Genomic DNA, 13,508 nt, shown 5'->3' on the forward strand with positions numbered 1-13,508 from the left:
TGGGTCTTACAGGTTGTTCTCAGAAAGGAATTTAGTGACCTGGTTAAAGACTGTATGCTCAAGTATTTTTGATAGGAAGGCCAGGAGTGAAACCGGTCTGTAGTTTTCAACCTGGGCTGGGTTGAGTGTAGGTTTTTTGAGCAGCGAGGTGACCTGAGCTTGTACGGGGGAAATGGTCTGTAGAAGGTTGGATGGTATTTGGTCCAGTGGACAGGTGGCAGGACAAGAGTTCAGCAGAAGTTTGGAGACTTCCTCCTTGGTCAGAGGGGAGAATGAGATGAATGCGGCCCTGTTAGCCAGCAGCTGCAGACTGAGTTGGTCAGGCTCAGAGAACTGGTTACTGATGGCAGAGACTGTATCAGTAAAGAACAAGGCAAACATTTCTGCAGTGAGCAGAGTGGAAGGCGGAGGAGGAGGCGGACTAAAGAGTAAGTTTAAAGCAGAGAACACTTTCCGAGCATCTGTGGTGCCACAGATCTTGTTCTGATAGTGGTGTTAGCTGTTTTTAAAGGGGATGTATTATGCTTTTCCTTATTTTCAGATATATATATAATGTCACAATGTCGGATATTCATTTTAAAAGTGGCCGATGTATCAAATAAATAGGTAAACGTATGTAGCAGTAATCCCTGTGAGCAAAAAGCAGCAGCTTCAGACTGCTCTGAACCCTTGGTTTCCAATGTTTTTTTCTACTGTCAGCCTGAGCTCACATCAGTTTGAGACAGATTTCTTTATATGGACATCTGCTATGTGCACAGTGCGCAGGTTTGCTGCTCCGCTCCAGGAGTAGTTACGCCAAGCCATGATGCCATTATACAGCACAGCAAAGTAAAATAAGTAGTTTACCTGTTTACCTGAAGACAGTGTCAGTGTGGATATTTATCTCTCCCATGACAAGTTGAGAGTAACATGTCTAGTTTGACTACAAAGTTCTGTAGTTGACACCCTGGTGGGCGGTATATGACAACCACTAACAGCTTAATAGGAGCAGTAGCCCTGATTGTATGGTATTCAAAGGAGGAATTGTTGCTTAGCGGATAAAGTTTAGTGAATTTCCATTCTTTGGAAATGAGGACCTCCGTCCTGCTTCCACACCCAACAGAATGGGGTGTGTGTGAGAATGTGGAGTCAGCAGAGAGTGTGGCTGGTGTGGCAGTGTTTTCTGGATGTATCCAGGTTTCGGTCAGGGCTAGCACCTGAATGCTGAATCCAGCAAGTGCTTGGACAAATTCTGTCTTGTTTACAGCTGATTGGCAATTCCAAAGACCAGAGTACAGGAGGAGTGAGTAAAGGAGGCTTTTCTGAGTGAATAGAGGTTCTATATACATATCTAGGCTACATGTGTTCACAATTAATAACAATACTCTACAAACTTCTGACAATGTAATACAATAGAGTGATGATAACTAAATTTGAATCTTAAAATCTTGCAGTCAACAATCCAACTACTGTACTGTTCTTGAGTGAGTAATTATAATGAATTCTACAATTTAACAGTTCTGAAAATGAAAGTCCGTCTTCGTATTTCAGATATTGTTTTTCGTAGTGCATAATGATTTTTATCTGTCATTCTTATGTTAACTTGATGTTTATCGCATACTTGTTACAGTTTGTCCTTAATATTAACTAGCTTTTCAAGCTTTAAATTTTTTGAAAGTAGTGCAATAGCATGTTGTCTCACATACTCTACTGCTGTGGGACATCTCATTATAATATGTAGTTCACTCACTCCTTTTTTCAAAGCCACACCTTAAGACCATTCTTGTGGCCTTTTTTAGTGTGATCTGTAGTCTCCTCATATCTCTCTGAGCTGCATTGCCCCACACTGCACAGCAATAATTAACGTGACTGATGATCAGACTATGAGAAGAAGAAGAATGTCCTCAGATAAAAACTTTGCAATTTTCCAACTATTCCTGCCATTTTCATTTTTCGATAGGAAGATATGTAGTGTGAGCCATCCATCAGAGATGTTTTGTATTTTAACTCCCAATAATTTGACTTATTTAACCTCTTTAATTTGAACACTGCCATATGTTAAGTACCATGGCTTCAATTTCTTTCTCTTTCTTGTAGTGCATATAATCATATTTTTTGTTTTATTTACATTTAATACCAATTAATTGTTTTCCACCTATTTGAGGACACGTTAGAAATCATTTGATAAATAGTCATGCAACTGAGTTTGTGAATCTGCTACTGCAGTAATGGTTGTATGATCCGCAAACATATGTGCATTTGAGTTGGCTAACATTAAAGGTGATCATATGTGGCAAGAAAAGGAGCCATTAACATAGATTACTGTCTACCATTTAAATAGGATTTCATTCAATTGATAGCAGTCTTACTGAAGCCATAATGAATTAATGTTTTTTAAGTAGCACTGTATGATCTATCAAATCGACCATTGCAGTGAAATCAAGAAGTCGGGACACAAGTTTACCTGATCAAGGGCACTTAGCCACTCATCTGTCATATGTATCACAGCAGTTTCAGTAGAATGATTTTTATAATGTGCATGTTGAGCATGGGTTAGAAGGTTATTAGTTTCCATATATTTCTAAATGTGATCACTTACATTTTAACTTTCCTTGTTTCAAAGAATGATCAGATAGATACTCTATAAGTCTAGTAATATATGGGGCTGCAGTTGTTGTCAATAAGATCGCACCCTAGGTATTTATTATCAGAAAGTGAAATCAAAATTTTATCAATGTCATCTAATGACATATCTGGTAATACAAAACTGCAATTTTTCACCTACCAGTAATTCATTTGAGACATCATTATTCTGTTAGACCTGAGATCATTTCCCTTGATTCAAAAGAGTCAGCAAAGTAAATGGCGATGACTATTGGTTTTGTTCTAATCTTGCCGTCAACCTCCACACTAACAGGACTTGTACTATTTGACCTACCAAGCAAACTATTCACTGTATGCCATATCTGTTTATATTGTTTCTGCATCCCTCAAAAACTGTTTTATAATATAAGGTCTTTTTCTGACAATTCAATTTTACAACAAACTCTCTGCATTTACTGTATAGCATAATATCTGAGTCTAATCTTGACCTAGATGCTACAGCTTTTGCCTCATCCCTCTGAGATATTGATTGTCTTAGTTGTTGGTCAATACTTTTCCTCATAGGAGCATGGTGCAAATCATCCTCAAGATACAGTACACAAGCTCTCATGGAGCAGTGGCCAAATCTCTCTGATAGTCTTCTAAGTTAAAAAAAAAAATTATAGTCACTCCAGGAGGTCTTTTTGGCATTTTGGTGTATTTAGTAATGCACACAATATTATGATCTGTCCAAGTTAACAGTAGATTTAGCATTTGAGCATTTGTTTGGAGAATTACAGAATATCTGATCAATAATACTTTCAGTTCTGTGCCCAAATTTGTTTCTTGAGGACATTGTGCTCTCCTGTACCATTTGGAATATTATGACTATTACTATTAGTTATTAATTAGTAAATATATATAATTACAACTCTCTATATATTGACTCAATCATGTTCCCATCATTTCTAGTCAATATTATAGTTCCCAAGCATTAAATAATTCTATCCTTTCATCCAGACCAAGATCAACACTTTCCTAAGGATGGGAATTAGTTTTCACCGCCTCTCACTCCCCGCTGGGAATAGATAATTCATCTAAAGTTGTACCCTTATGAGCATTGCCTTGGATCTTTATTAGCTCCTTTTGTTTAAAATGCTTGAACCAAGCAATGATGGGGTGAATTTTATTCCTCTCCTTCTTTCCCAGCCCAAGGACCCTCAAGAAGGAAATGTCCAGTACTGATTCCTGGGATAATTTTAATTGATGGCACATAAAATCTCATATGGTTTGCTCTGTGTTGTCATTGTCTCTCTCAGGAATCCCAGAAAAAAACAGATTTTCCGGCATCTATCTACTCTGCACATCAAGCAACGTTTGCTTAAGCTGTTTGTATTGTGACTTTCTCCATCGTCTTGAATAGTAGCCACAGTACCTTTCAATGAATCATTCTCCTTCCTCAGATCATCAATGTGAGCTTGGCTGAATTCCAAACTTAGCCTCAGGTCGTGGAGATCTTTCTGCAGCTTGACCAGTATATCCTATTTGCGAAGTCTCTCATTTATTGATTGCATCAGGGATACCTCCACTTCCGTGGTTTGTTCTCCCACTCTTTTAAAAGATGTCGACCGATTTGCAGGACTTTTTGGTTTGGTAAGCTCTATGACTCGTATCCAAAGACGCCTTTATTTCCTCCACACCTTGATATTGTCTATCAGTGAAACTTTCCAGAGCCCCAATTGACTGATGAATCTGATGAATCCAGTTTAATAACAGGACAATTTAGTTTAATAACTAATTGGAATTTTTAATTTGTTGGCCAAGTGAGATGTTAAAGCATGGACATATGCACGCACTTCATACATACTTCATGCAGCACAACAGTTGCTGCACTCACTCACACACACACTAGGGATGGGAAGATTCACCGATTTGCATCAGTGCACTAGCATAAACATTCATGATGCATTTGCCCCGAATAAAAAAGTGTGCATCGGATACAATTTGGGATAAACTTGCAATACATCATTTCTAACCTCTTTGCATTGGTAAAACCCTATTTATTTATATACAATTATTAGTAAGGCATTATGCCTTTATTATTTAGAAATGTGACAAAAAATTTGATATTTAGATTGATTGCTTAATTAATTAATTAATTTATTTATTTATTTATTTATTTATTGGGACCATGTACAGTGTTAAACATAAATGTTACCATTTGATGCACTGTACCAGAGTTTGCTTATAGCTAATTTTCATCTGCAGTCCCTTAGGCAGGTCGCAATTAAAACATATAACAGCACAATAACAAACAGTACAAAGCAAAAAACACACAGGACATATAATACAAAATAAAAATCCACACACAAGAGCACATCACATATACCAACAATGTCAACTAGAAATTAATAATGTAAGCTTGTCAAATTAAAAGCAAGATTATTTGTATTCATGAGAAGACCGTGAGATGAAATTTAGAGTTAATGCTTTCTACAGATGGGTGACAAATTAAAGGAAAAACTGGTACAGGTCTGAATGCATGACCCCTACAGTGAGGGGATCTGGTGGCTCTGTTATGCTGTGGGGGGCATTTTGCTGGCATCGTTTGGGTCCACTTGTCCCCTTAGAGGGAAGGTTTACTGTAAATCAATACAAAGTTGTTTGTTATCCTATGATGAAACATTTCTATCCTGATGGGCGTGGTCTGTTCCAGGATGACAATGCCCCAATTCATAGGGCACGAGGGGTCACTGAATGGTTTGGTGAGTATGAAAATGATGTGAATCATTTGCAATGGCCTTTGCAATCACCAGATTTCAACCCAGTTGAACACTAATGGGAGATTTTGGACTGACATGTTGGACAGCGCACTCCACCAACATCTTCAAACACCAAATGAAGGAATATCTTTTTGAAGAATGGTGTTCCTCAGCCTTGGCATTGAATCTACAAGTCTCTGGAACTCTTCTGGAGGGATGAACACCATTCTTCAAAAATTTGTAATTTGTCACCAGTCTGCATCTTTAAGGTATTGGATCATCGGCAGTGCATCAAGATATGTATCACATTGGCCTCAGTGATGGAGATGCACATCCCTAACACACACACAACTTCTTCTCAAGGCACGACAACATTTAGTACAGTAAATGGTAAACAGGACTATCTCTCACCTGTTTGAAGTCTGCTTGAATTTGAATGACATCACATTTCACTTCTGGGAGCTGAGTTCACTTCCACAGAAAGTCTCTTGGTCCGACATTGTTGATAAGACTATGCACTGTTCAGTTTCCCCCACACTACAGGCAATAGTCTGATGATCACGTGTTGCTTTTCATCCTGCTTTCTGCTGATATTCTCGTCTTTTTCTTCTCTCTTACTGCAATTTCATGCAGTCCTGTCACTTCCTCTCCGTCGGAATTTCAACAAATATAGCAAAAAAATGCCTCTAAAATAAATTGCCTACCCTAGCTTTAATCACTAATATCCAACAAACTGGAGGCAGTACTGTCGTATAACCTTACTGTATCGACTTTTAGCACCAAGGATGAAATGCACTTTAGTGACATTTAGCAGACATTTTATGTATGGAATTGAAATTTGGCAGGCATCCAATGCCACAAAGGCCCTGTTTACACATGGCATTAACATCTGTCTCGGGTGATTCGATCACAAGTTGACAGCTCTGAGTACAGGTGTGAACACACCAAAGATGCACTGAGGACGCATTGAGATCCGATCACTCAGACCACATTGGGAGGTGGTCTGGGCTGCATGTGACCACATTCATTTAGTAGTGTAAATGCAGTGTGTTCTGGGCCACATTGAAGGACCACCTACTCAACTAACATCCTCTATTTTCCTGCAGACTAGGCATGGAAATTGCACTGCTGCCTCCTGGTCCAAAGCTGTATTCATCTTGTTTTATAACAGTATTCTTGTTTCTTGTTTTTCTGTTTTTCATGTGAATTAAAAAAATGTAATCCACCTCCCATTTTTCTTATTTTCCCCGTTATCCTACCCCGTTTTCATCTTCAAAAATTTTTGCTTGTCTGTCTAAAAAAATATTTCAGAAGCTAAACGTTGCTGGATAGTTTCCTCTGTCCTGTCTAGTTGATAACTATAGTTTTTAGTTTTGCAGTGCTAGAGCAAATCAATAGGACGGGCATTTGATTTTAGTGAAGGGGCACACAATACATTGTATATTTGTTTATTCTGTTATCAAACAAGTTGAACATGGCCTTGGACGGAGGATACATGGACCCTCAGTTCTCCCACCGGTTAAAAACGAACAAATTTGGGAAATGATGTATGTGTGTATTTACATATAGAGCAGGGAAGTGAGATCCAATCACAAGTAGTCACTCAAGACGCATGTGGAGACGCATGTTAATGCTAGGTGTAAACAGATGTACTTAGAGCTGTCTACTTGTGATTGGATCACCCGAAACGCTTGTTAATGCTAGGTGTAAATAGGGCCAAAATGCACCCCATATGCCAGGGGAGTACATTTCATGGAATTTCGTACATAAACTGCAGTATGTGACAACGGTACCCCATATAATACAATGTTGTAATGGAAATATGAAATACATGCTTCTGTAGTGCATTCATACAGATCTCCATGAAGGTGATATGATAGAAAGCAAATGCTACACTGTGAGACTCCTGTTTGATTATTAATGCTTAATTTAAGTATAATATTCAGGTCAGGAGATGTATCTTAACATCTGTAACTTGTGCTTTAACAATCAAAGAGAATTTGCTAACATGTTGTAACTTGTGCTTTAACAATCAAAGAGAATTTGCTAACATGTTGTTGACTTGTTTGTTTTCAGTCTATTACTGTAGAACACATATTATATATTATATTATTGTTATTATTATATATTACAAGTTATTGGTCTTAGTTTATCTGCTATTCTGCATTATTGCAGCACTACTTTAACATATTTTTTTACAGGTTCCCTGCTTTTATTGTGAATGCTAGGTGCACATATTAGAGGGCTTTCTTCAATTCTCGCTAGACTATGCATTCAGTTTAGCAATAGGTTGGCACATTGTATAAATCCATTCAGTCTGTTTATTCATTTGTTTGCACTGATTTCCATGTCAGTAGTTTATTTCTTCCATATAACCATAGTTGGGCTTTTTAAAGATTGTTTTAGACCCATTAATACAAATGATTGCAAAGACTTGACTGACAATTTTTTCCCTTTCTTTCCTTCAATTTTAAGGCTGTCTTACTTCTTCATGTTCTTCATGGTAGTAAGTGATCTGTGTATGTTTTTGTGTGTGTCTACAGATGCTAGCTGTGCTGTCCTGTCAGAACAGTGTGAAGACCAGCCATGCCCAGCAGACATGCAGTGTGTTTCAGTCGAGGCCACCAGAGGGCGCTATGCGTGCCAGTGTCCGCCTGGCAAACTGGGAGAGTGTGCAGGTGCATGCATGTGTGTGTGTGTGCGTGTGTGTCTGTGTGTGTGTATGTGTATGCCAGAGACAAAGAGAGAGGAAACACAGGACTCTGTAGCCTGTATGAACTGGGATTTCTTATGTACTTAAGCAACTGTAATGTATTTCATTAACCCATCTGCCTGTGTGTGTGTGTGTGTGTGTGTGTGTGTGTGTGTGCATGCAGGCCATTCATCTTTGAGTTTCTCAGGTAACAGCTACATTAAGTACCAGTTGTCTGACCAGCTGCAGACGGAGCTGAAGCTCAGCCTAAGGATCAGAACACTGCAGAGCCGAGGAATCATCATGTACACACACACTGATCCCTGCACCGTGCTCAAGGTAAACACATATACACAAAGACACACACACTCACACACATATACACACAGACAGGTGCTGGTCTAGACTCCGACATATTTAAGGGCTTAATCAGCTCTGAATCATACAGTAGGGCATCAAACTGTTGCTGCTCTGCTCTGTGTAGGTTGAACCCTTGCAGTGGTGTTTGGTGTGATTTATTTATTGATACTGACTGATATTGATGTATGATAGATTTTCAGACATTTCAGAATTTTCATTATTGTTAGAGTGGGTCATCAGAATTCTGGCACCAAATTGTTCTCAGGTGGTTTACCAGTGTCTAGGAATTCTTTTTGTCAGATCTTTATAGCTGTGCATACACATGGTTCTTTGTCATAAATGAGCCTGATTTCACTGTCTGCCACACTAGTCTGTAGCTATAGTATGTCAGTGGACAGAATGAAAAGAAGAGATGCAATTTTACCTACTGTGTTACATCTGTGAGGTTTTCCAACAGCACCACAGGTCCTGTCAATATATGCAAGCATTACATCCAACTGTGGTTGTTTACAGTGCCCGTGATATCGATGCATTACATGTAGCTGTAAAACATAATTGGCAGTGACATCTCTATCATAATGAATTAATGATTTCATTTTTAGTGTCATTATTGAAACAGACTTTACAAAGTGCATCACAATAAAACATCAAATGAAAAGAATATCAGAAATAAAATGATGCCTGCAGTGTTAATAAAAAAATTATAATATTGATCACACAAAATTGATTAATCATAATTAAATGTATGTGTTTTTGATTAATAATTTACAAATAGCTGTGTAGCCTGCAAAAAAAAATCACACAATCAGTGAATCAACTAACAACTGAAAAAACCAAAGTTCTATTACTAAATTCAGTCTATCACCTTATCTTTCCACCTCCAACTCATCAGATCATTCTTGGCACATTCTGTTTTTATAAATACCAGTTTATGTGTGGGGAAATGGTGTGTACATAACAATATACCCTAAAACATTCAAATTAAAAAGCTTGCTTAAAAACAGTTAGTTTTAGTAAATGTTCTTACATTTTGCTAACTGTTTCAAATATTTGAAATAATGATACTGATTTTATATGGTGCATGCTATTTTGATAGTTTGTAAGTGATAAAATCAGATAGATAGATAGATAGATAGATAGATAGATAGATAGATAGATAGATAGATAGATAGATAGATAGATAGATAGTCTGTGTGCATAATAACTTCCACAACAGGTGCTCAAGCTGTAAAGACTGATAATTACACGAGGTGGACGGGCAGTCCACGCCTTTACTTGAAGAGTTTACCAACTTTTATGTAAACGGTGTCACAGCTCTTGTCAATCAAATGTAATTGTCTTTAATATCTGATAGAATGATTTTAAAATTTGCTGTAGTAATAATTTTTGTAACTATATAAAATACTATACTATATAGACATGTGTAACTATAGATACGTCAGTTTTATAATGAAAACATGGGACTGAGTTTTAAAATCTACAGTCTCTAACATTTTGTAAAGCTAGAGAAGCATCTCGAGTAAGTTCAAGACAGTGTGCTTGTAATATGCAGCCACAGCCAATTATTAAAGGTATAATATGTAACTTTTCTGCATTAAAAGTTTAAAAACGACTAGACCTATGTTATATATTTTGTTGAATTGTATACTTACATTATCCCAAATGTTTCTAGCAATTTTCACATCCAGAGAAATCTGTAATTTTAATAAAGGTAACGGTCCATTTCATTTGGTCATCTGTCAATGGCGTCATATCCCCTTTGTGCATGTGTCAGCACTGTGGTTTCCTTCATTGAATTGCATGATATGATATAGCATGTATGCAACATTATTATTCCGTGTGTGTGTATGTGTGTGTGTGTGAGCAGTTGGAGGAGGGGAAGCTATGGTTCCAGCTGGCCTGTGGACTTGGCGGCAATGGGGGAGGTGGTGACAGTCCCGATATGTTGGGTATCTCTGGCCGTCGTATCAATGACGGCAGCTGGCACACAGTGGCGTTGGAGCTGAATCGCAACTTCAGCAGCCTGGCACTGGATGACAGCTATGTGGAGCGACGGCGTGGACCCCCCTTCATACAGGCTCTTGCTCCAGATAGAACCATCTACTTTGGGGCGCTGGTTAGTCCATTAGTAGTTGTGGGGGGTGTGTCAGATAGTGCCAGGAGGTTAGGGGTCCTCAGAGTTTGTGCATCCAGACATCCAGGGATGCGTTAAACTGCATCTGGTAGAAGGTAGATGTGAGCATTTCTAGTGGCCACTAGTAAAATGTTGAACTTAGTTTTTCTATCATGCCTATTGTTTTGCTGTGTGATTATACAATGCTGCTTGAAAGTTTGTGAATCTATAGAATTGTCTCTATTTCTGCATAAATATGACCTAAAATGTGATCAGATTTTTAGTCCTAAAACTAGATATAGGGAACCCAAGTGAACAAATGAGACAAAAACATTTGTTGGGACGGGCAGTAGTGCGTTTGGTTATTAGCAATAATTCATAATTATCATAGATAATTATGAATTATGAAAATAAGATATTGTTAACCTTAATCAATAATTCTGGCACCAACTGTTGGATCTGTGAGGAACACAGTTGATTATTTGCAATAATTATCAATTATCAAGGATAATTAACTAATTATGACGATTAATAGAATTATTAATATGAATTAACAAATAGGGTGCACCACCCGGAAACCGGGACCAATAACCAAACAAGGTAGTCTCATAAAAAGGAGTTCACCTAGAATGTTAATATCTGAGAGATAACATTCGAGGGTGAACAAAGAAGGGTGAATTCGAGCTCTGACTCCTTCAATCAGCCACTTTTCACAATATTACACACAATAATGACAGAAGAACTTCTCTTTAAAGATATTTAAAGAGAAGTTCTTCTCTTTAAATATCTACACTGTTTAATAAACAGTGTTTATTAAACTTAGCAAAATTAACAAAGTTAACAAATGCTTCATTCAATAAACAACTATTCTAAAATCTAATACTACCAAACAAAACACAAACAGCTATGTACAGGGTTGGACACATGCAGGGGAATGCATGTGTGAGTGTGTGTGTGTGCGTGTGTGTGTGCGTGTGCAACAAGATGGCGACGGGGCCTGACGTGATGACGTCGTCGGTCTGTGACGCGGATGTGACTATGGGAGGAAGTCACGTCGTGCGAGAACCGGATGGCAGAAATGTGGCGGTGTCTTGGTTAGACAGAAGCAAGACGGCGCCGCCTGGTGGACGGCGTCTCACACTCACCCAAAGCGAAGCTTTGTCCGACGTTATCTGACCATCAGATGTGCAAAAGATGTCGGTGCGTGTATGTGTGTGTGCGCGCGTGTATGTGTTAATCAGAAGAGAGAGGGAAGAAGGAAAGAAAGTGATCGTGAGAGGAAGAGAAGCGGTTCCTTTGTCCACAGACAGTGTGTGTATGGACGGCAGTCTGTAACGCACGTTGTCTGGTTTCTGACCGACAAAGCAACTTACTTCCTGACTCACGATGGCACAAACACAGCAGTGGTCCCGAGCGGGACAAACACAAAACAGTCTAGTGTGGTGAACACAACTAAACAGGCAGCAAACTTGAAGTACTCCTAAGAGTAAACAGAGAAAAATGGACTCGGCGGTCCATCAACAACACAACAAAGAATAGCAATAAAGCTAAAAGCTAAATGCTAAACAACAGCAACTAATGCTGATAGGAACACACAACTGTCACTGCCTCTGCCCAGACTTATGCCCCTTACTTGGTCGCTTCAGAAAGTGAGCAGGGTGTGTGTGTAATCCCGTCTTTATATCCGGCTCTGTCCTGGGCTTGGATGCAGACGGTGGCGGTTCTCGCACAGTCGGCGAAAAGCACAGCAGCTGGCTCTCGGCGGCGTGGCAGAGAGAACAGCAGAGTCGACTTGGTGAAGAAGTTTTTCTTCTTTCACAAGGGAATTTGAGGACGCTGGTTGCAGCAGCGGTCTCTCTCAGATCTTGGAATGTGTTCGGGTGAACACGGGCAAAGTCTCGTCTCGTCCGGCGAGGGGAGTCTTCGATGAGGGGAAAACACGTGCGTGGGGTACCCCCTTTAGTCAGCTGACTCAGAGGAACAGAAGTTACCCCTAGCTCAGTGACATGGGAAAGGCATGTGCTTCAGGGCACATTCCGTTTTTAAAGGGGCGGTGATGTCATGGCTGTGTCATCAGGACACTCCGCTGTGCAGGAGCATCTCCGCCAATGAGACTGTATGTTGACTGTTCCCTGCTGAGGTGCGAAAATCGCAAAGCATCCTTGGAAATGGAGTTTGCAATTGACTCCCATTGTCTGTAAGCAGCATTTTGGTGCTATTCCTTTGTCTCAGGGGAAACAAAGGAACAAGCACCTCGTGGTCAGGCCTCACAGGTTACATGTAGGCCCTCTCTGTGTGACCTCATGGTCTGAGGCCCAACACATTCAACTTATTCATTTATTTATTGAGGAAAATAAATAAAATTGATTGAGGAAAATTATCTAATCTTACATATTTGTGTGAGGCAAAAGTATGTGAACCCTTGCTTTCAGCCCCCTTTGCTGCAATAACTTCAACCAAATAGGTAACAGTTTATCAGCCCTGCACATTGGTTTAGAGGAATAGGCCCATTTCTCCTTACAGAACAGTTTCAACTGTTGTTGGGATGTTGGTTGGCTTCTATGCATGAACTGCCCACTTCAGGTCCTTCCACAGCATTTCTATCAGATTAAGGTCAGGACTTTGACTCAGTAATGCCAAAACATTAACTTTCTTCTGCTTTAACCATTCTTTGGTAGAACAACTTGTGTGTTTAGGGTCGTTGGCTTGCTGCATGACCCTCTTTCTGTTGAACTTCAGTTCACAGATGGATACCTTGACATTTTCCTGTAGATTTCCTGTAGAATTTGCTGGTACAAGTCAGTATTCATAGCTCCATCAATGATTGCAAGCTGTCTTGGTCCAGAGTCAGAAAAGCAGGCCCAAACCATGATACTGCCACCACAATGTTTCATAGACGGGATAAGGTTCTTCTGCTGGAATGCAGTGTTTGCTCATCGCCAATCATAATGCTTGTCATTCAAGCCAAAAAGTTTGATTTTGGTCTCATCCATCCACAGGACATCTTTCCAATTGCCTT

The 13,508-nt window shown here is 39.3% G+C and overlaps 1 protein-coding gene and 1 long non-coding RNA gene across 4 annotated transcripts in view; one reads left to right on the forward strand and one right to left on the reverse strand.

Annotated features, from left to right (window-relative positions):
* The window catches only part of LOC122983846, a 372,841-nt gene that overhangs the window by 335,041 nt on the left and 24,292 nt on the right, over nucleotides 1–13,508 (reverse strand). The gene's annotated exons all lie outside the window — the stretch shown is intronic.
* The window catches only part of fat3a (FAT atypical cadherin 3a), a 255,590-nt gene that overhangs the window by 223,939 nt on the left and 18,143 nt on the right, over nucleotides 1–13,508 (forward strand). For all 3 annotated transcript variants that reach the window (XM_044353986.1, XM_044353987.1, XM_044353988.1), the window contains exons 21-23: nucleotides 7,868–8,002; nucleotides 8,201–8,355; nucleotides 10,244–10,492. In XM_044353986.1, the coding sequence (XP_044209921.1) occupies nucleotides 7,868–8,002; nucleotides 8,201–8,355; nucleotides 10,244–10,492 (539 nt within the window). The remainder of the gene's footprint in view (nucleotides 1–7,867; nucleotides 8,003–8,200; nucleotides 8,356–10,243; nucleotides 10,493–13,508) is intronic.

The sequence above is a fragment of the Thunnus albacares genome, chromosome 6 (genome assembly GCF_914725855.1).
Source record: "Thunnus albacares chromosome 6, fThuAlb1.1, whole genome shotgun sequence".
In the NCBI taxonomy this organism is placed as follows: domain Eukaryota; kingdom Metazoa; phylum Chordata; class Actinopteri; order Scombriformes; family Scombridae; genus Thunnus; species Thunnus albacares.